This window comes from Antedon bifida, chromosome 2 (assembly GCF_963402885.1).
Source record: "Antedon bifida chromosome 2, ecAntBifi1.1, whole genome shotgun sequence".
Lineage (NCBI taxonomy): Eukaryota > Metazoa > Echinodermata > Crinoidea > Comatulida > Antedonidae > Antedon > Antedon bifida.
In genome coordinates this window covers 193,111-217,337 of record NC_136227.1, presented here as the reverse complement: position 1 = coordinate 217,337, position 24,227 = coordinate 193,111, and the positions used below count along the sequence as shown (strand labels likewise).

The following is a 24,227-nucleotide window of genomic DNA, read 5'->3' as shown; positions in this document are numbered from 1 at the left end:
TCGCAACGAAACTATCCCATAATTCATAACTATATACAGGAACTGTTTTTTGAAAACCGCCACCACCAGCAGCCTAGCTCTCTCTCTTCTTGCTAGGCCTAACCTCTAGAAAGAAAGTGTTTTGACTTTTACATCTTTTAAATTATTAAAGGTTATTATATTGTTGTTTACTTAATGAACAATATCTAGTTAAGTTAGTATAAGACATGGCCTTGCTAGGTAAAATAATAGCTAGCGTACTCTCGACTCAGACGGCGGTGGTCCTTTCCCCTCCTCGCTCTATCCTCTAGCGCGCTCGCCCTGGTTGTCTCTTGTCTCAGCAGAATTAAGACTAGGCCCCTAGTGTCTCTGTATGTTGTGTGAGTGTATCTACTACCTGTCTATGTCTGAAGTGTGTGTGTCACTACTAATATCCAGGCCTTAAGTTTTACGTACATATGACTACATTAACTTTAATGTTATTAATGATTAATAGCATTAAATAAATTTTGGTGAGTGGTGACTGAATTTGTAATTGTACTGTATTTGAAAGAGAGAGATACAGTAAATTATATTCCTCTGGACAAATGTTATTTTTTTAAAAGCCTTCATTTTAATTAGGCCTAGGTGTAGACTATCCAATTACCAGGCCTTTAATCTATGACATAGTTGTACACAAACACAGCAATGACATTAAATAGTATTTATTTCTTTTTCAGGTTTTTGAAGAATAAACATGATGAGTGAAATATTAAAAACTGAGGATGATGGTCAAGAAGATGATGCTAAAGAGAACAATTTCAGTAAAGCTGTTTTTACCCCTTTCAAGCAAAAGTCTGCTAGAAGAAACTTGGGTGTTTTCGCAACCCCTACGGCTTACTATCAAGGATTGCTCACAGATTTTGGATCAGTATACAAACAGAAAGGACGCTCAGTATTTAGAAAATCTGTCAACAAATGCACAGAAGGACATCCATCTGTGGATGTAATGTGTTCTGAAGCTTTGGTTAATGAAAGTAAAGAAACTGTACATACAACTCATGATAGTAGCAGCTTTAACCAATCAATATCTGATTTATCAAAGCAAACCGACTTGGAAAAACAAGACAATTTAATCAATGTAATTGCCTTAGAAAAGACTAAAGAAATCATTGACAATGATATTTATGATTTTAAAGATAATATTGAAGGTAATCATTCATTTGAGAAGAAAGAGGAAAGTTCAGTTCAATCTGTTGATAATTTTTTTGTTGAAAGCAAAGAAACTGTTCAAAATGAATCAATTTTCGATTTATCAAAGCAAACCAAGTCCCATGAAATACAAGATAAATTCAATGATGTTATAGCCTTAGAAAATACTAAAGAAATTGTCAAAGATAGCAATGATTTTGAAGATTCTTTTGGAAAGAAAGATGAAAGTTTAGTTCAATCTGTTGATGAATGTTCTGAAGTTTTTGTTGAAAGCAAAGAAACTGTTCAGAATGAATCAATTTTCGATTTATCAAAGCAAACCAAGTCCTATGAAATACAAGATAAATTCAATGATGTTATAGCCTTAGAAAATACTAAAGAAATTGTCAAAGATAGCAATGATTTTGAAGATTCTTTTGGAAAGAAAGATGAAAGTTTAGTTCAATCTGTTGATGAATGTTCTGAAGTTTTTGTTGAAAGCAAAGAAACTGTTCAGAATGAATCAATTTTCGATTTATCAAAGCAAACCAAGTCCTATGAAATACAAGATAAATTCAATGATGTTATAGCCTTAGAAAATACTAAAGAAATTGTCAAAGATAGCAATGATTTTGAAGATTCTTTTGGAAAGAAAGATGAAAGTTTAGTTCAATCTGTTGATGAATGTTCTGAAGTTTTTGTTGAAAGCAAAGAAACTGTTCAGAATGAATCAATTTTCGATTTATCAAAGCAATCGGAGTCCTATGGAATACAAGATAAATTCAACGATGTAATTAAAAATACTAAAGAAATTGTCAAAGATAGCAATGATGTGAAAGACTCTTTTGGAGAGAAAGATCAAAGTTTAGTTCAATCTGTTGATGAAATTGTTTTTAATGAAAATAAAGAAACTGCACAGAAAGCTGACTTTCCTGATGCTGACAACTTCAGTCAATCTATCGCTAACTTATCAAATCAAGCTGAAAAACAAGATGTTACGACGACCTTAGAAAAGACTACAGAAATCGTCAATGATGGAAATAATTGTAAAGATAATAATGAGACGAAAGATGAAAGTTCACAAAATACTGTAGATAGTGGTTTATTTAGCCTTTCTAGTAGTATAGATATGAATGATAACGTAGAATGCAACACCGATGATATTCTGCCTCTCGTGAAACAGACCACACCGGATGTCCGAGATGATATTTGTTCATTGTCAAGAGATCTGTCGGATTCAAAGACTGAGGATACTAGTCAAGTACTTCCAAAAGATCTTTCCTTGAATTTACCTGAATGTAAAAATATATATCTTGAATCAGAATGTGACAATTTTACCTGCATCCTTCAGAAAGAGAAGCTGGATGAATTTCCAGCGGGAAGTGATGCAATTTGCACCAAGTTTACTGATTCTACTCCACACATAAGTCAGGAAGTAAATCTGGACAATGAACTTAACACAAATCCTGACAAATTGCCTGAACCTAACAATGATTTGTTTAAAGATCTGCCACAAAGTCTAACAACATCTAAGTGTGATATTCTATCTACTCAGGAACTGAAAATTACAGATGATATAGACCATGAAGCATTACAATTATTTCAGGATGCTGACTTGTTCAATGAAAAGCCAGAAAAAAAGAAAAGAAAAGACACTTCCAAAAGAGGAAGGAGAAAATCGGTGCGACTTCAATTAAGAAATTTGCAATCACAAGACAACTGCATGTTGGACAACCTTGAACAAATACATGAACTAGATCCAGTTACTGAAGAAAACTCTTTAAGCAAGATCAACGACATTTGCAAAAGACAAACTAGTTTTGAAATTTCATCTGTTGAAAAAGAAAGTCTTTCTCAACCTCCACTAAATACCAATGAGGAACTAATACATTTAGTTGAAATAAATGATGGTAAACTCAATCCTACTAAGAGAAAGGTTGGTAGACCTAAAGGGAGTAAAAATAAAAAAAGAAGAAACTTAACAATTAAGAAAAAAGTAAATACAATTCAGAATTCTAGTGTAGAAGTTAACTTTGATTGCAAAGTCTTAAGGGATCCTTTTTCTCAAGGAACTTGTTTACCTTCTGACAATCCAGTAGAAAGTCAGACATCAGTAGATGATGATGACAACTTTGATGGATTAGATGACTTTGACATTTTCAAAGAACTCGTAGAAGCGGGCCCGAAAGAAAAACGAACCAAGAGCAGAGAGCAAGAAGATGGACGAAAGAGAGAAAGAAGAAGATCAGCACGAATAGCTGGAATTCCGGCTATTGATACTTTGCTCTCTTTGAATAAAAGTGACAAAGATGCAAATTCTGATTCAAATATGCGAAAAATAAGAAAAATTAAAAGAACAAGTTTTGGGAAGCCTTTAATAATGTTAAATATGTTTGGATCAATGCAAGATGATGATTCCTTTGAATCAATGGAACAAGAAACAGAGAATGAACAGTTAGAGTTTGCTACACCTGAGCCTCCTCCTCAAGAAATAATCACAGATTCAATATCCTGTGAGCCTCTTTCTCCTGAATCATTAAAAAGTGTTGAAGTGAAAAAAGATTTGCTTGATATTTGCGAAGAATATTGTCCTTCTGAGACACCAATTTCTGAGGATGTTTTTATTTGTGAGACTGAAACAACAAACTCGCAAACAGATTTATTATGTAATGAACTTGTGAACAACACTGAACCAAACGTTACTGCCTGTGATGTTCCTACTACTAATGATTTACTGATTCCAGATGACACAAGTAAAGTGCAACCAGTAAAGCGTCAGTCTTCCCGGCGTAAACAAGTAATTCACCCTGTTCTTAAACCCAAGAAGAAGAAAGAAAGTGTGGAAATCCCTATGACTACTTTAGATATTGAACAGATGTATCTAAACAGGGGATATTGTTGTAAATTAACTAAACCTTGTCTGCTTGAAACAATCTTTGAAGCGGAGAAAAATGAAGACCTAGTTATCAAGTTTGGAAAAAGAAAAATGAATCGCAAGATGACTTTTCAGTCTCCCTGGTTACCAAGAAAGCGAAATACCAAAAAGAAAGGCAAACGACTAATTGGTAAAACTAGAAACTTTAAGATATCTGATGAGATACTTGTTGAACGACTCAACAACATTCTGTCTGATCTCAACTCATTTGATCAGTAACTTCAATTGTCATCTGTTGTTTACAGTGTTTTAAAAATATTTGTTTGATTTATTCTAATCTCTATCAGTAAAGTTCTGTCTACTCTACCAATGTGAAAAAAAAAATGTGATGTGCCCATATATGGACATGATGGTGTCATATCACTCCCATATTTGGGTATATCACACTTTTTTTGTCAAACTAATTGATTAGTGTAGACAGATGTTATCATTTGAAACAGAATTTGTATAAACAGAATTATTAAAGGAAAGACATGCACCCAATCAGAAAATGTGTAAGCTCTGTTTACACTATGGTAGTATATATGGTAGTGATATGCCCAAATATGGTAGTGATATGAAATCATCAAGTTTGACAGTGTAGACAAAGCTAAGTTAAACCACTCAATTGTTCTATGACCTCGGTATACGAGGGTATGAGACGTAGGTGGTGCTAGTAAGTAATATACAGGGTGTACTCATAAAAGATTATATTTTATATTCTCCAAAATATTCCTATGTATGTCCTGTTTTTTTTCTCTTAATGTTGATTTTATGAATATTTAAAGTTTTAATTAATAATTATAGAAATGTTTTTTGCATACTGATTTTAAATAAAAATGTATGTTACTTAATGGTAAATGTATTTGGCGTACAGATTATTTCTCCAAAATTGGTTTGTTATACAGCGCTCGAATAAATGTGTTTAGTACTAAAGTAGGACTACTTTGTTTTGTTATTGTTTTTGGTGATATGCTCAGCTTTAGACATGGCTTGTGTATGAAGACATCATATTATGACTGGCAAACTAATAATATACACTTGAAAATGTAATCAATGTAAAATTGGTTAGTGAGTTGATCCATCAAATCGAAAAAAAAGACTTGTTAGTATTACTGTATTGGCCTACACAGTACAGTACTTACTTCTGCAGTATTTTTGATAGAGCGCCCTCATTTTACCTGCTCGTTGTTATTTAATTGATTGGGCCACAAGCCGTTGTTTTTTGTGTGCGGAATTTAGGAGGTGAGAATAAAATTATTTTCATGATGATAATAAATAAATTTTTATTAAACATGCGTGTTTTTATAGCCGCCACATTTAAGACCGCGTTGAATTATACAGTAAGCCTCAAAACTATAGCGATACTTACGGTAGCCTAGGCCTATAGATCATCAGTGTAGGCCCCTAGGCCTACTAGTACTAATAGACAGGCGCGAGGAGGAGAGACGACGAGAGGGAGAATCGCCATCCTCCACGAATGAAATATGGGATAGGGCTTCGGTCGCACTATTTGGTAAGCGCGACCGAAGGAGAAGAAAATATATATTTCATCAAAGTTTAGAGGTCTACTATTCCATTTTTATACAAAGATAGGCCATTTAATTTTATTATTGATAATAAATGCAAATTATTTTTTATAATTCATTGTTAATAATGTTAAATATAATATTATTATTAAATCATTATTTATATATAGAATTCTGTCTGTGATTCTTTTGATTTGTCATGATCGAACGAAGGAACTATCATCAAAACTAAAGACAATGACCTCAAATGTGACATTGTGGGTAAAATCAGACCCATTCACTTTTGGAACGCTTCAAGTATCACCACATCCAAAGCTTTCTCTACATGTAAGTAAGAAAAGAGGTATTCATGTGACTTATTTAATGTATGCAACATTAAAAATAAAACAAAACATGAAAAAAATAAAACTTGAAATAGGCCATTTTAAAGTTTATAATAAAGTTAATCACTCCTGTAACAAAAAATAATATTTTCACTTAAGACAAATTAAAATCCTTGAAATAGAATACTAAATTAACTCAAAATACAAAAAAAAACCTTTATTTTTGCAGTATCTAAAGAAGATAGCCAGCTATGTGAAGACTAAGGGTGATGCAGGATACCCTAGGATAAGTTTTCCAGTATGGAAGCACATAGCATGTAATAAGCTGACAATGGCTGAAGATCTAGCCTGGATGTAAGTATTGTACAATAAACCAAGACTTCACAACATCATTAAAATGCAGGATGGAAATCTTTTCGCAAAGAGTTATAAAGTCTGCAATAGTCTACCTATTATATATGTATAGTATATATTAATATATTATATGTAGTTGCAGCCAAAATGGTGAATTCCTCCAAGAATCTTCTTGACAGATGTGGAGTTAAAAGGCATTGGCCTAAACTTTTCCCTTACATCAAGTACAAGTAAGGAAGTAGCCTTCCACTACTTTTCCTGTTTAAGCTAAAAGCTTATATAAAAGTCGGTATTCAGTCCATAACTTTGTGTTTGTTTTTAGGTATTTTGAAGGCTATGATTTATTGAGTCACTATGAATCTGAAGAAAGGCTTCAACAAGCAGAAGCCTACACAAACTGTGAAACAACCAAAGAACAAGGTAATATTTTTTTCATTCAATTAAATTGTGTATTGTAGTAGTGCAACCTACCTTTTTGCTGATAATTAATGACATATACAGAATATGTTGTGACTAGTGCCTTTTGAGCACATTTGAGTTTTGAGTTTTTTTATTAAGCAATCAAAGGCAATTAAAATACTGTACATAAATATAAAATTAAAACTTAAATAGAAAAACATTTGCACAAATTTAGTGGATATATGTGCAATATAAATTTGCTTATTTACATATTTTTGGCACAATCCATTCATTTGTGAATATTCATGTTTATTACTACTGTTATTACTGTATTTGACACTAGATTCACTGCGAAACAAAACATCAGTAGATACGTTACAATTCCTGCTCTACCTGTTCATCCAACAAGTTCACAAGATATCTTTAAGATCCTCATTGATGACTGGTGAGGAGTATCCTTTTTCAATAATGTCATAGGTATTTTATAATGCAGTCTAGGTCCCACATTGGAAGCATTAGCATCTATATTAAACTGAATATGGCATGATGTCCATTGTCGAAAATGTGTCATCAGCAAACATTTCACCTTTAACCAAAACAAGAGAGCCTATTAGTAAACTGTACTGTATGCCCAAAACAATCAGAAATTTCAACTTTAACGAAAGATGGTCTTATAATGTTCACTACCTATCTATCTCTATTTCCTTAACAATTTATTTTAGGTGGCCAACACGAGCAAGATCACCTGATTTGTCTGGTAAAACATCGTCTACATCAAAGGTATTGACTGTCATTAAACACCACCAAAATTGTTAAGGCTTCTTTTATAAAATGAAAAAAAGACATTTCACTAATTTTTATATCTTTAGGCACATATGGCCAAGGATTACAAATAGTAAATTAATCACTGCCCTGTCAGATAATAAATAAACTATAGGGCTATTGTAATTTAACAGGTTTTATCAAAGCTTATTCATTGTAAAAATTGTCAACATTGTACGTAAAATAATGTGTTTCCCATTTTCTTTGTTTTGTTTGTTTCCTTCATCTTACTGGGTAGATAAGCACACAGGTAAAGTGAACTCCCTTTGTCGTTTAATCATTTCCATGCTGTTTACATTAAGCATGCTTATTCAAAAAATTCCTATCAATGAATAACACACTTTTTTGATTCAGATTTTTGTATCCATACTTAAAAACTATTCCATCCTCTTGATGTCTCTTGCATGAATATTTATTACTAAATTAATTCTAACTCAATTTTTGTCTTTCTGGTGGTAAGAAAAATACTTTTGATTTAATTTATTTCTTGTTGATTTGTATGTTTCAACACACATACAGAGTAATAGTACATAAGCATACAGGACATTTATCTTTGCTTGTGGTATTTGTTTAACCAGTTTGAAACTAAGCATGGACATCTACTTGTGTTGGAGTCAGGGGTTCAAATCTTGTTATCAGGTTATCTCCTAACTAACAAGCCCACTTCAAGAGACTTTCTGAAGTCCCCTGTTAGGACATTTTTTATTTGTTTATCTACAATTCTTTGCCAAGTACAGTACATACTGTATTTTTTAAAGAAATACATTATAAAATAATACATTTTAACTTTTGTTTTCCATTAATTTTGCAGCATTATAGACTTTTAATAACATGATTTATATTGTTTTTTATCTTTCTCTCTTAACATTTTAATACTAAATTTGTATTGAATTTTGTTAATTACATTTTTTTTAAACCTTTTTAATAATACAAAATTAGACACATTTTCCTATCCAGTAGCTGATTCTCACCATTCCTATTTAAAGCTTCTATTAAACAATAGAATTGTATTTCTGTCAATACAAATAATGTGTTCTGCATTTTGATAGATAGACTACCAAAAGAATATTTGATATAATGAATGACTCCATCTTAAGCTCTGTCTACACCATCAAACTGTATGTGACAAAAAAATGTGATGATGTCATATCACTACCATAGTAACTTGGACACATCATACATTTTTTTGTCAAACTAGTTTATTAGTGTAGACAGAGCTTTAAGTTATGTACTTAAATCACTCATGTATACTGTTGTGTTGTAGGGTCTTGATGAGAACACTTGCTTAACATTCATACTTAACAATCTCAATGACCTCATGATTCTTCTAACAGATACAGGTATGTTTATTTGATAGTGAATTACATACTCTAAGCAGGGAGTTGTAAAACTCCCTGCTCTAAATAGGCAAATCCAAAAGGCCATGTAACCCCCCAAACCCCCTAAGTACAATTAATAATTACAACAATGCTAAAATCAGTATACTCTATCATTGCAGTAACTTATAGTGGTACAACAAATGATGTTTTATTAACAATAGAGTCTATACAAGCACTGGGATTGCTTATATCTGGGTCCACTGATGGTTGCAAGTAAGTTAGTACTTAAAATATCCAAACACTCTGTTGATTTGAGGCTGGAAGTAAGTTTTTCCTCTTCCTCTTTAATGCAAAACTTTAAACATGTGATGCATACTGATATAAATTATAAGATCGTCACAACTGATTAAAATCTAGTCTTGTTGTTTAATTAGTATCTTGTCATCTACTAGAGCCGTGATTGTTTATATTAATTTTCTTTTCATATTTTCTTCAGAACAATTCAATCTCTTGATGAGATAACGATGCAGCAACAAGTACAAGTTAAATGTGGCTACTCAAAGGTACGTAAATCTCCTTTTCAATTTCAATACAGTATTTTTACTCTATACATTTACAGTATTCAACTCCTACAATTTTAATTATTTGTTAATCATACCGTTTTCAGATTTCTAAAACGTTTTCATTCCGTGCATTTGAATCATGGTTACGGTCCAACTTGGCTGATAATCCATTTGGTGTTGGTAACTGTATAACATCTGGACGGAGACTATCATGGCCAACCACAGGTATCATTTAAACCAGTGTATTTATATTTTGTTTAAAGACAGAGATAAACTCAAAACTTCCCAAGTATCAAAGTATTACTAATACTTTGATACTTGGGAATTACATACTTACATTATATATATAATTGTAATGAAGCATCATGATGTGAAGCATGATACCCAACTCTAATCTTAGGGTGAGGGGTATTATATATGTTTAACAAGTTGTTTTATTTATTCTAGGGTGTGATTCAGAAGGCAAGACAGAGAGTGGATCAAAACGTGGTAGAGTTGCAACAAATGCACATTTCACCACTAGAGAGTAAGTGAGCACATATATACTTCTTGTTATGAAATAATAGTTTTTATTATGTACAAGCATCACCTAAATATTATGAAATTTTCTTTTCAGTCAAAAACTAATTATTATCTCTCAAGTTTGTAAACAAACCTTAGCAAAGGTAAGAAGAAAGAGAAAACTAAATATATTTTGTAAATTGCTTAGTTATCATTGTAGATACAGATACAAAAAACGCTAATTCAACTCTAGTAAAAATAGTTTGATGGAATTCTTATTCTTCATTGTAGATGTCAACTACATTAACTGATTCAAGGGTCAAAGTTCATCGCTGTCACTATGCATTCATGTATTTATTATCACCATTAAGGTAAATTCAATCTACATTCAAAGAAACTTTATACATCTACTTCTTAATAAGGATATAGTTAAGGTTGGTTTATGTAAACTGATTCTGTGGTGTATTTTTATACAGTGGTCATTTTTTGAGAGGCTTTAATTAATTTGTCAAGGCAATCCCGCCACAAGATTCTCATCTTTTTGGGATCCTGCCTTCGTCCATTTTTTCAATAATCTCAATCTGTCATTACTGTTTTTTTTTTGTCTTTTGGACTAAATAAATGTCTTTTGAACTGAATTGAAATAACTAGCACTAGCCTACTGTAGCATATTGCAATATATTATTTTTTTCTCTAGATATGTTAGTATTGAAAAGTGTCGTCATTCAACTATTGTTCTAGGACCTGTTGCTACCACTGTTCATGTGACCTCTTGTGAAGATCTCACTATCATTACACCCTGTAGGAGATTCAGTATCAGGTATCACTTTTACTTTTAGTCCATGCTGCACTATTTACTATGATGAGCATTGATTCTATCTTTGGGTTTGGCATCAAGCCAACTTTTGCATTGAAAAAAACAAAGGAACATGAAATGTAAAGCTCTGTCTACACTCTCAATCTTTATATGACAAAGAAATGTGATGTGCTCATATATTGACATGATGATGTCATATCACTATCATATTTGGGCATATCACTACCATATTTGGGCACATCACACTTTTTCTGTCAAATTGTTTATTTCTTTATTCGAATTCATAAAATCACAACATAAAAAATACAAAGAATGAATTCAGGGTAACACAAAAAAGTAACCAAAGGTCAAACTTATTTCCATTGTGGCCCTTAAACTACTTTGATATTGTAGACAGAGCTTTAGATTTATGGAAATACATACATAATGAAGCAGTACCTACAGCTTATTGATTTATTTAAAATGCTGTCTCATTTCCAAGTTGTGTTTTGGGAAATCTCCATCTCGCTTTTTTCTATTATGATGTCATTTCCTTTGTACGTTTCAGTGGTTCCACATTATGTACTGTCCATCTGCTGACACCCACTAGACCTCTCATACTCGGAGGCAATGACAGTATTACCCTAGCACCTTATCACACACACTACCCCATGCTTCAAGACCACATGGCTAAGTCTGGCATCGCAGGCCTACCAAATCTATGGAATGACCCACTGTGTGTTGGTAGGTTATTCTAATTATTAAATATTTATTCCTTCATTTTCCAAGTGTACCAAATTTGTTTTCATTTAAATGGATCAAAATTTGAGTTTAATAAACAAGCGCTTTTTAAAATCATATATATATTGTCTCCTGAAAATTTAACGGTTATTTTGTATTTTTATAAGTGAAATAATTTTTGTTTCCTGTGGAATTGAATATTTTATTAAAATTGCAAAATGGCTATTTCCTCTTTTATAATAAATGTTTGTTGTTAATCCTCCACCAGGTCTTGACCATCAAGAGTCCTTTCCTGTCTATTCATTCCTACCTCCTCAAGATTTCTTCATGTTTGTCATTCCATTTGAATTAGAAGGTGATACAAAGGTAAACAAATAATTCTGAATCTCATTTTAATAACTTATACAGTACACTATGCAACTACCATAACTTCTATAGCTGTATATTGTGACCACACCAGAAAATTATTACTGCAATGTATTTTTCAGGAGCTTCCTTGGAGTTTACCGGCAGAATATGAAGAGGGTTTATTGACAAGACAAAAACAGATAAAGAACTGGCAAAAGACTGTGAAAGATGCGAAGTTGAATCCAGCTCAGAAACAGCAATTCCAGACATTGGTAGAGAGTAGGTTTCAGGTACGTTTATGAAATGGTAATTTTGCACTGACTTCAGCAAATGTAAGTGCACAGTATGGTTGATATTTAGTTTTCATCCCTCGAAGTGATGTAAATACGAGGATGCATGAATTTTTCTATAAGGTAAGATTTATAAAGAGCACATACAGTATCCACAAAGTGCTCAAGGCGCTTGTGAAAACCATGAAAAATACTAAACTAAAAACAACAACAAATTAAAACAGAATAGTATAGTAGAATTCTCATTAATATTTTTACTGTATCTTTGTTGATAGGCATGGCTAGTAGAATCTGGACATAAGAAACAGGTGGATGGACTTGTACCAGTGCCTTCATCTCCTACTAAATGAATACAGCAAAACAGGCTGATGTGATGATGATGCAGAAGACTAGTAGCTGAGGCAAACATAATGTTTGAGTTGATAACTTTCATCAGTGTTCTCTACTCTAGATGAGTAGGGGACTTGGAGACCAGTCTTTGACTGAAGAGGTCACCCAGTTTATAAAGAAATAAAGATCTGTATTGTATAGTTGTTTTTCAACAACTATCTGTACAATAAATAAATTATTTACCTCCAATTCATGTCTAAAAAACTGCTAACAAAAATAACCCTTGATTTACTTAAGTGCAATTATTAACCAGAGCATTCCATTTTCAGTGATGTTTAAGGTTAAGCTTTTTTGTTTTTATTATTTGGGATCCATTTGTGTTTTGCCAGTACTGTACAATTGGATACATTTATCTGTTGATTGTAGACCTAGTATGTTATTGGATGCAGTTACTTTGATTTTGAGTGGTTGGTGTAATACCAACTTCTTTTTTGTTAGTTTAAGAATTTAAATGTAATTTATTAACAAAAACAAATTCATTAATTAAATATTGAACAAAATGTTGCAAGGATATCTGAATATTATTTATATATTACATTATTGGAATCCACTAATTTATGCTTTATTATGTTCAGTTAACATTTAAATGTGCAATTAATTTGAATTAAATTACCATTAATGTGTTATTTACACATTGTAATTAAAGAATGAATGCTGTGTGGGTAGGTTTACATTCAAGATATCTTTGGTGAGTTTCTTTTTAACGATTAAATATTGTTCTATTTTTAGAATCTTTAAAACCATTTCTTTTTCAAGATGAATTTCAAGTAGCTCCTTAAGTGTGTCACATTAAATACTTTCCTTTTTTAATAGAAATGACTTCCTTGTTTTATTTCTTGCCTTTAATTTTCATCAAAAACAAAGACTGATATTATGTAGAAATTTGCTTTAAACTTTATTCAATATTTCCAACAGAATAATAATATGTACATTTTACAAATGGTGGAATGTTTTCCAAATATGTGTTTACAAAATAAAACAGACCTAAAACATATATTTTACACTACTGTATAACTTAAAGAACATAATATAACTTAGAAATAATAAAAACATTCAGTATTTGTATTAACAAACATTCCTTCATTTTCTATCCTGCAGCATTTATAAGCAAAATCAAGTATACATTACTATATGTTTGTACCTATTAAATCTTATTTGTTATCTGTTGGAAAATAAAGAAAATGGCAATTGATCTAGCTAAGCATACATTGTCATGGTCTGCGCCTAGATGACAATTTAAATGCATGTCAGCAAGCGGATTAAAATACCTGTACAGTTTAATATAACATTGAGCCCGTATGCCTATTATTCTGAGTATATTTAATATACATGGTGGAGAATACATTACACTGTATATAGGTTTTAGAATTGTCTAAATACTGTATGTACATTGTAGCTTATTTGTTTTCTTGTCAATGCTACTTTATAAGTACTGTACTATTATAGATACCTAGAACTTACAAAAATAGATAATGCTACATATGCTATTGTTAGGCCCTGTCTACACTATCAAACTAGTTTGACGAAAAAGTGTGATGTGCCCAAATATGGTAGTCATCATCATGTCCATATATGGGCACATCACATTTTTTTTCACATAAAGTTTGATAGTGTAGACCGGGGTTTAAACTGTATAAAAACTAATGGAGGCTCCATGTTCATGGAGCTATAAAACTAGAATATATTTTATAGCTCCATGATCTGTCTTATCCAGTAAAACAAATCATATTCAATATTTGTGGTCAACAAAGAATCTGCTTAATAATGAATGTTCGATTGTTTGTTGCTTAAAGCTCTGTCTACACTATCAAATATACCATATATGGTAGTGATATGTCCAAATATGGTAGTGATATGACATCATCATGTCCATATATGGGCACATCACATATAAGTTTGATCGTGTAGACAGAGCTTTATGTTTGAAAACATCCATAAAACGGAATACTGTACGTTAATTAGTATTCATTAAGTCCATCAAACAATGTACAATAAGTGTATATTATTTAAAGACACAGCTATGAATACAATTCTTAACAATCTCGGCTATAAGTCCTGCTAAATGCACATGCAGTCACGGTGCTCTCATCAATCGCTATCAGATTCATATTGGTCATCTTCCACTGGAACGTCTACAGGAACAATAAGGCTTCCATTCGTGGATGTATCAATGCCGGTAACCGTGTCACCTGTGCAAAAGAATATTGTACTTGTCAGATAAATCATGTATAAGACCACCAAAATTACGAGTGAGAATCAATATCATAAGGCATTTAATTTAATTGATTCTCACTCATAATATTGCATTTTTATCAGAACTTGAAGCTAAGTACACTAAACATACATTTTGAATGAAACTATTTATATTGTTTATATTAAAGACCCCTTCCCTGCAATTTTGGACGTTTTTTGGAAAATAATACATATATATCACTTTAAAAACATTAAACCATGTCATTCCTTGTCTTAAATGTACGTTTTATGGTAAATTATGATAAAAAGTGAGAAACAATGCACTACCTAAGTAGCTCGCGGCGATCGACCTCTCGTGGACGGTCTTAGGCCTAGCCTAGCTAGGCTTAGTTTTGTAGGCCTAGCTGGTAAACATCGGTAACGTACGAACATCGTACGCTAGCTATATACCTAGCCTAACGTTGTATAGTTGCTGCATTAATTGTCTTTCTATTTTTGCCAGACTCCGTTGATACAAATCGGGGAAAACCCGGTATTTTCGCTGAAAAGTTAGGAGTCTTCCATTTGTTTTGGCCTCACGATCGATCGAAAAGCGGGCGAATTACAGGTGAAAAACAAAAATATCAATCCGCGCGCAATGCATTTTGGGATTTATAGCGGGCCGCTATAATTATTAGAATCGACTTATTTTAAAGACGAAAAAAGTTATCGCAATAGGACCATATAGTATTATTTTTACATTAAATATAGTTTGTGATCTTAAATTAGATCTAAAAAACGTAGGGAAGGGGGCTTTAAAGCATATAGGGTACAAAGGTCATGCTCAGATTAAATAATGCAATTTGTTTTGTAATGGCTTTTTTAATTTATTAACATTCACAGGGGCGGATCCAGCATTATAGATTAGGGGGCTAAATATTTCATAAATGATAAAAACGATCCATCATGGCTATTAATTTTAATGGGGGCTAAAGCCTGCTTAACCCCTGCCTAAATCCGTGCCTGATTCAGGGATGCACAACCTGGCAGGTCCCTTCCACATTTGCACAAAACAAGTTTTTTTCCAAACCTGTAACAATCTTGACTATACGATGTTTGTCTTGTTCAATGAATAATGCGTTTGTTAAGAAAGCACCACCTCCTAACACTGTGATAAATGTTGTGATATACAACGCATATTGTAGTGAGTAGAAGTTGTTGTAATCTTCTGACAGATCCATATGGTGGCGTATACCATCAGATATCTAAATGTATTTCACACAAATAATAGTCAAATATTGGACGTATACCATCCGATATCTAAATTTACATAATTTCTATGTATATTTTATATGCAAATGGAAGCAATTTTCCACTGATGAATGAATGAAAAATGTATTTGACAAAAATAATAGTCAAATATTGTATTGCAATTTGTATTGTTATAAGCAGGCAATTTTTAACAAAATACTTTCATGAAAAATGAAGATTAATTAAATTAGATTTTGAATATGTTATTTTGTAGTTTTAATAAAGTTAATCACTTCCATAGAAAAACAAATGAAAAAAAATAATGTTTTCACTTATAAATTGACAAAATATATGGTTAAATTCAATTAAAAACCCACTGGCTGGCAGCCAATTTGACCATTTTTTGCTTTAAATTACAGTTTTTTCAGGTAAATACATTTTTTTTTTATCCAATTTTTGGTCAAAGTGGATAACTATTATGTTACATTAAAATGGCATATTCAACAAAAATTTTGTTAAGAATGATTTTTTTCGGGGGACAATACATCTTTAAAAAATACACATTACAAAACAACAATTGAAGACTAAAATGAATTGAATTTATACAAAAACATACAAAATTGAATACGGTACAGTATAATTTTTTTAAATAATTAAAATCCAATACAAATTTAATTAACATTACAATTGAATAGAGATTAATCAAAATAATTATTACCAATAAACATATTTTTTTTTAATAATTAAAAGCCAATAAAAATAAAATTTACATTAAAATTGAATTGAGAGTACCATTAACTCTACCAATATCATTCTCTCTGAAAACTGTAAACTCTCCCAATACCAGACTTTTCTTGAGGTCCAAAATGTCCCAAATTCATTATTACCATTAAAACGCATTCTGAATACCAGACTTTCCAGAAAACCCGCCATATTACGTCAGCCCAAAGGTGTCCGGTATTGGGAGAGTTGACTGTATATATATACTTACAGCACCAATAATCCATGGACTCAACGCGTCTCCTAATGCATGACCCATCAACATCTGCAGAGCTGAGGCTGTTGCTCTTCTTGTTGGTAGCACCACATACTACAGAATCAAGACAGGACATATTTAACACTATGATCAGTTGGACACTCGGTAGACTGCATCATATTAATTGTACATAAAATAATAACATACTTCTTTGCCTAGGAAGGAATGCTAAGAGCTTGTTTAACTATTGTAGTACTTTATCAATTAATCTCATGCAATTTGGAAATCAATTGAAAATTAAAATTTAAATGTTTACAATGTGTTTAACTTACCAAAAGTATGTCAGGAACTAAAGCCCAATTTAAAAACAGCAAAATCTCAGCTATTAGAATTAAACCCTAAAAATGTAACCATAAAAAATATACTGTACATTACTATTACAGTTAGTTTGTATGCATTATTATATAATTATATTACATTAAAAAAAAGTTTTAATCAATCCATGGGCCTTCAGAAAGATAATACAGAAAGCTAAAACTTGCATAAGTACTGTGTATATTACTATCACAGTTAGTTTTGTAAAATACAAGACTCTCCATAATTATATTACATTTTTTTTTTCGATTTTTTTTCTTCAGAAAGCTAATACAAAAACTTATAATTATGACTAAATATCCAGTTTCCTGAAAATTGGTTTCATTTTTGTGTTTCACATTAAACACAATAAAAATTAAACAAATAATTAATGTATAAATTAAAATAAAGACACAGATTTGACATACCCATGCAGCATAATCAAGAATAGGTGCTAACATCAATCCAAGGTACAAAAACGGCGCCCCCACAATCAGACCAATAGCGCAAACCAATGGGTCGGCTCTGGGGTTATATTTACGATACCACTGAGCACCTACAGTTCCTATGATCACTCCGACAAATCCAGATATACAGGTAATTCCACCAAATATAAAATCAACACTGGAATATAAAGTGGAATACAACTGTATTATTATTATATCAATGTTCTACCTACCTAGATCTACCTGGAGTTCGATGCTTTAAGTACGGGGAATGGGGAAATCAACTTTGTTTTGATTCTTCTAGGCTAGCCTGGCCTAGCTAATTAGGCCTGGTAGGCCTACTCTTGACCATCTGCATATGCAAAATGATACTTACTCCTTTGTATCTTTACCCTGAATCTTATACGCATATTTGATTGCATTCGGTGCCCAGAGTGACAAAGCACCAACGACCCAAGCAACAGACACAAAGCCTAAGGATGACCACACCCAACTACGACTGAAAATAAAAAACACAAGAACTTGGTGGTAAAATACAAAAACGAAAAATAGTTAAGTCCAGGCCCTAATTACAAAAACAACAATTGAGCACTTCATTTTAACAGCACTTTTCAGTAGACTTAATTTGAATTTAAGTCATCCAGGTAGTTGTATAATAAGAGATTTACTCACTTATCAGCAGACTTAATTTGCATTTAAGTCATCCAGGTAGTTGACTATAATAACAGACTTACTTTCTTTTAAGTGCTTTTAAATCATCTAGATAGCTCGTATTCCAAAAGTTTCTATTGTTGGACTCTGCTTGTCCTCTACGTGGCTCTCTGATGCACAGGATTACAGCAATAACGCTTACCGCCCCAAGGAAAGGTGTAACCTAGAAAACAAAACTATTTATCAGACATTTTCACTTTCCCTAACTATATGTTACCATCACTGTTATTACTTGCTTGATGTTAATGGGTAGGTTAACAAGCTAAGTAGCTTATATCATCCTTCCTTTTCTTCTTTTTCAAAACTATAAATTACTGTATAATATCATACAGATATTTATCTCTATGATATTATTAGCTACATATTTTAAATATCTCTACTCTTTGTCCATAAATTAACATTTCTAATATTAGTTGCATTTATCTTGCTATACAATTTTAACTTTTAAAATAACAGAGATTTCGTACTCTAAAGGCAGCTTGCCACATGCCAAAAAGGTTAGCTATTCCACTACCAGCAATGTATCCCAACCCACTGTAAAGAAAATAAAAATTGTTACAAATTAAAGATATTGTCTATATAATAGTGATTACAGGCAGAACATTTCTACCCAATCTCTCTTTATATTCATCTCATCAAAACAATACACATAACAAAAAGGAGTAAAAAAAGACGAAAGAGACCTCCAAGAAACCCCAAGGGGCTTGTGATAGGAGGCCTACTAATAACTAGTTTAAGATAATACATTAAAAGCCTGTATAGACAAATAGAACACGATAGGATCAATAGGGGACATGCATTGTTAACCATTCCTTATTCCCACATGAGATTCCAAATGTATCCCAACCCACTGTAAATAAAAAGAAAATTGTTAGAAATTAAAGATATTATTGTTATGGCAAAAAACATTCTACCCAAAACCATTCTCTCTTCTTAGCTCCCATGGTGAGATTCATAAGCACACTTACCTTCCCACAGGAATAGCAAAATAAAACAACATCAACATTTGTGTTCTTCTGTTTCCAGTAAATAAATCAGCTATAATTGTTGAAGCAACTGTTGTATAACTTGCTTCACCAACACCGACCACTGCACGCATGAACAGGAATAAAGAATATTTCTAGAAGGGAATCACAAACATTCACAAATTAAATTTCATTAGTTTAAAAAGCAAAGCATTTGAGAAACATTACTGTAAATTAATTGCCATAAAACAATTTAAAATGTAGATGATTGGTTAAAGTCTCAGTAGTTCTTTTTTCCAATCCAGAAATGTTGATATATGCCATGGGTCTCAGATGAGTAGGCCTGTAAAAAACTGATACTATATTAATAGTTAATTCTTACATCACTTGGTACAAAGGATCCAGCGAGGGTTGACCCTGACCACACACATATTCCAAAAATTAATATCATCTTTCTTGAATAACGGTCGCCAAGGTAACCAAAAACAGGTGAAGTGAGCATGTAACCAACAATGAAGACGGTCTGCAGTAAACCACTCTCAGAATTCACGTTACTTTTATCCAATTTAAAAAAATCTTGTATTTCTGTCAGATTGGCTGAAAAAACAATAAACCTAAAAAATTTACAAACATTTATTAGGCGCTTTATAAATCCAGAATATTATTATTAATATAAATTAGGCTAGGTAGTACATCATTCAACATTATTGTGCCTTTTCATATTATAATTATAATGAATAGGGCCTAATTTAGCGCCTACACTAGGCCTAGGCCTATATTAAATTAAATATTATAATTAATAAAACACACATGCATGCATTAGTTGAGGTTATATTGGCCTAGGCTAGGCCTAATAATAAAAATCAAAATCACCTGCTATCGTATATCTGTCCATGTAATTCAGAAGGTTTATAGCAAATAGGATAACCACTGTAATGTAGGCCCTAGTCATAGATATCGGAGGGGGCTCACGGTACACTGCTTCAGCAGAACTTTGCCGCGATGAGCCATTATCACTTTCTCTTTCCTCGTCTGGAGGCTGTGTCTGGCGGTTAACATTGACCATATTACCAGGGCGCGACACAAAAGGTTCTGTTTCCTCCATAATTTCAATATACTCTCCTAAACGAGTTGATGTCGACGAATTGGTTTCAGCATATCTGTCGTTCATAAGTAGTTAATTTGAGATCTCGTGATCTGGTGATGTTTGTTTCTCTCTTCCTTCTCGTCGATCCTCGATCGCGCGACGAAATTCCCAAAAAACAAGAATCACAATAAATAGCGCTCTCTATATTAATGCCATGTAACTTTGTTTTTGATTTTAAAAATGGTCCACTTGTTTAGGCCTGACATTTACAACCCTCAAAATATCTCTATTTCAAAATAAAAGAAAAACAATATTCATTATTTTCCATTAAAAAAAAAATTCCGTATAGGTTCGAACCCGGCCAATCTAGAGCTGAGGGCACTCAAACCTGAGCATTACCCGTTCCGCCACAAAGTAGTACATGACTGAACACCTGATAATAGTCTATTTGTACGTGTATTACGTAATTCATCATTACGTCATAAATATCATATTAACCTTGCTGAAACCAAAATGATCAGTTTTACTAATATTTTGTGAATAAAAGTTTATGGCAGAATAAATAAATAAATAAATATGTTTTAAGCAGATCTTCGAAATTGAAGCATATCTGAAGTCGAGTTTTTTTAAAACCCAACCTAAAATTCGCATCTGGATAGTTGAAATTTAACATTATAATTATCAAAGGTGATATGATAAATCTAATTGTTTTCTAAATTATAGAAATATTAAAATTAGTAAGCAGGCTTTTGTGTGCTCGCTCTGTTTGTATTTCATAATTTTGTTTTGTTGAATTACCGTCACGGCCGCGTGCATTGCATGTCTCACACTTGGGAAACAATCACCATTGTATGGCTGGTCCTGAAGACTTATATATTTCGTTTCATAATTTCCGGGGAATAAGCTTTCATTCTTAGCTCTGCCCCAACCATGGTGAGCTTAACTGGAGACTTAATATTTAATTTCAATTAATATTTTTTTTAAATTGTCTTTGCTCAGCCCCAATCACGGTGGGGTAGTGAAGACTCTTATATATCATGTTTCAAAATACTATTGGTGTCATTTCTGGGGACCTTGTAGTTATTTTAAACAGTTTGGTATGTCGTACGTTGTTATGCAAATGAGTTTGTGCAGGTGTAATGGGGAAGATGGCATTGTTAGTCATTCGCGGTGAACACGCCACAAAATTAAATTTAAAAGTTAAATTTTGATTTTGCTAATCTTTATTAGAAATTCAAATCATGTAAAGATACAATTTTCCGGGCGGGAACCTAGAAGCTCCCCTCCTTTAGTTTGCAAAAGTAATCTTGAAAACTTACCCCATGCGGAAAAGAAGCTTACCCGTTGAAAAGAAGCCCACCGTACCCAAGAGTACTAAAAAATGAGGAACACATGGGCTCTTTTTGGGGTTTTATGGTGTCTATTTAATGGAAAAATGAATGCCATACAAAAAAAAAAAAAAAAAAACAATACTCCTAAAAAATATATCCGTCAAGGTTCGAACCCCAGCTGATAGCACTCAAAACTGAGCATTACCCGTTGCACCACAAACTGAAACATGACTGAACAGCTGATAATAGTCTATTTATACGTGTATTACGTAATTCATCATTACGTCATAAATGTCCTATTAATCTTGCTAAAACCAAAATGATCAGTAGCTCAGTCGTCTGAGCGTCGTGTTAACACACGTATGTCGTGGGTTCGATTCCCACGCTGGTCGGTGGAATAGAGTTAAGGCTATGCGAGCCACTGTGTTTGGGGTTCACAGATCATACGTCCCCCTTTCCACCACACATCATGAGGCGACAACATCAATGCATCTGGTGATGTGGTGGAAACGACCCCAAAAGGCTGTGGCAGGGCCTTAGTGCTGAGGCAGGGAGAGCACATTTACCATCTTTTTTTTTTGCCTCTCGCCAACTGCTTTGATGGTATAAATTTTATGTTTAGCGCCCTCAATTTATTTTAAAGTTAAAAAAGGGACTTAATTGTGTTCGTTACGTGTTTAGAAGAGAATTAATTTTATCTCATCGTAGTTTGGTATGCCGTGCGTTTGTTATGCAAATGAGTGTGCACATGTGCTGTGGGAAAGATGGTATTGTTAGTTATTCACCATCAACAAACACTGTTCAATTTTTATTTTGTTAATCTTTTACATTAGAATTGTAATTCTACCGTTACACATTATAGTGTACTTTTAAATATCCGTTTCATGCAAGATATTGTATTGTAGGCCTACTAATATGTTGTGAATAAAAGTTTATGGCAGAATAAATAAATAAATAAATATGTTTTAAGCAGATCTTCGAAATTGAAGCATATATGAAGTCGAGTTTTTTTAAAACCCAACCTAAAATTCGCATCTAGATAGTTGAAATTTAACATTATAATTATCAAAGGTGATATGATAAATCTAATTGTTTTCTAAATTATAGAAATATTAAAATTAGTAAGCAGGCTTTTGTGTGCTCGCTCTGTTTGTATTTCATAATTTTGTTTTGTTGAATTACCGTCACGGCCGCGTGCATTGCATGTCTCACACTTGGGAAACAATCACCATTGTATGGCTGGTCCTGAAGACTTATATATTTCGTTTCATAATTTCCGGGGAATAAGCTTTCATTCTTAGCTCTGCCCCAACCATGGTGAGCTTAACTGGAGACTTAATATTTAATTTTATATTTCAATAAATATTTTTTAAAAATTGTCTTTGCTCAGTTCCAATCACGGTGGGGTAGTGAAGACTCTTATATATCATGTTTCAAAATACTATTGGTGTCATTTCTGGGGACCTTGTAGTTATTTTAAACAGTTTGGTATGTCGTACGTTGTTATGCAAATGAGTTTGTGCAGGTGTAATGGGGAAGATGGCATTGTTAGTCATTCGCGGTGAACATGCCACAAAATTAAATTTAAAAGTTAAATTTTGATTTTGCTAATCTTTATTAGAAATTCAAATCATGTAAAGATACAATTTTCCGGGCGGGAACCTAGAAGCTCCCCTCCTTTAGTTTGCAAAAGGAGGGAAGTGCCAAATCAGGTCCACTTGAGCACAGTGTATTAACATACGAAAAGATTGAAACTTAAGTGACTTTATTTCGATTTTATATCACTGTGCTCCCCTGGTGCCAAATTGTGTCCACTTGAGCACAGTGTTTTAACATACGAAAAGATATTAAAATTAGTAGGTTAGTGACTTTATTTCCATTTTATATCACTGTGCTGCTCCACTGGCGCCAAATTGTGTCCACTTGAGCACAGTGTATTAACATATGAAACGATATAAAAAAATAGTGACTTATTTCTATAACTGTGCTACCCTGGTGCTAAATTAGGTCCACTTGAGCAGTTACGGTACCGTAGTATACTATATTGAAGTTAATAAAGGAAATGGTGCTCGATCCGTAGAGAAGTAGAGAATGCTCCAGTCAGCGAAATATATATTTTATTACTTGAAAGAAAATCATAATCACAATTTAAAAGACATACGTACCACACTAAAACTTTTGTTTAGGGCTGCTTTGTTATTATGCAGTAAAATAGTAATACCCTTTGTAAGTGAAACTGTAGTAAATTTACTGTATAGATTTGATTGAGCTATAATAATACATAATTCAATTGAAAAAGGAATACGAATAGTGTGCAACTAATGTACACGGCTAACAAGTAAAAAAAGCAGAGCATTATCTTTATCAATCTATTTGTGCGCGTTTTTGTGGAAAAAAATCATTTTTTGAATTGATCAGTTCAAAAGTAGAAAGATATAGAGACATTGGAAAGGGGTGGGATGAAAAAAAATAAAAATGGTATCATCAGATGAGTAT

The 24,227-nt window shown here is 32.6% G+C and overlaps 3 protein-coding genes across 5 annotated transcripts; 2 read left to right on the top strand and 1 right to left on the bottom strand.

Moving 5' to 3' along the window:
• Window positions 1-44: 44 nt before the first annotated feature.
• On the top strand, window positions 45-5,014 carry LOC144835207 (uncharacterized). Its single transcript, XM_078690254.1, has 2 exons — window positions 45-151; window positions 699-5,014. The coding sequence occupies exon 2, from the start codon at window positions 716-718 to the stop codon at window positions 4,301-4,303; it is 3,588 nt and encodes a 1,195-aa protein (XP_078546380.1). The 5' UTR covers window positions 45-151; window positions 699-715; the 3' UTR covers window positions 4,304-5,014.
• Window positions 5,015-5,272: 258 nt separating this feature from the next.
• On the top strand, window positions 5,273-13,254 carry LOC144835204 (TBCC domain-containing protein 1-like). Of its 3 annotated transcripts, none has more exons than XM_078690250.1 (19): window positions 5,273-5,308; window positions 5,763-5,919; window positions 6,145-6,269; window positions 6,592-6,689; window positions 7,012-7,120; window positions 7,391-7,448; window positions 7,729-7,740; window positions 8,755-8,830; window positions 8,989-9,082; window positions 9,306-9,372; window positions 9,477-9,597; window positions 9,820-9,898; window positions 9,989-10,037; window positions 10,165-10,244; window positions 10,571-10,693; window positions 11,238-11,413; window positions 11,679-11,776; window positions 11,899-12,048; window positions 12,324-13,254. In XM_078690250.1, the coding sequence occupies exons 2-19, from the start codon at window positions 5,830-5,832 to the stop codon at window positions 12,396-12,398; spliced, it is 1,680 nt and encodes a 559-aa protein (XP_078546376.1). In that variant the 5' UTR covers window positions 5,273-5,308; window positions 5,763-5,829; the 3' UTR covers window positions 12,399-13,254. The 3 variants fall into 3 exon arrangements, with proteins under 3 accessions (XP_078546376.1, XP_078546378.1, XP_078546377.1); XM_078690251.1 differs by having other exon boundaries at window positions 5,283-5,305; XM_078690252.1 differs by lacking the exon at window positions 7,729-7,740.
• Window positions 13,255-13,403: 149 nt separating this feature from the next.
• Window positions 13,404-20,563, bottom strand: LOC144835206 (protein spinster homolog 1-like). The gene is made up of 11 exons (XM_078690253.1): window positions 20,187-20,563; window positions 19,696-19,910; window positions 19,317-19,468; window positions 18,816-18,882; window positions 18,372-18,511; window positions 18,014-18,136; window positions 17,620-17,815; window positions 17,170-17,235; window positions 16,853-16,951; window positions 15,701-15,875; window positions 13,404-14,627 (listed from the first exon to the last, which is right to left on the bottom strand). The coding sequence occupies exons 1-11, from the start codon at window positions 20,482-20,484 to the stop codon at window positions 14,527-14,529; spliced, it is 1,632 nt and encodes a 543-aa protein (XP_078546379.1). The 5' UTR covers window positions 20,485-20,563; the 3' UTR covers window positions 13,404-14,526.
• Between the last annotated feature and the right edge of the window lie 3,664 nt (window positions 20,564-24,227).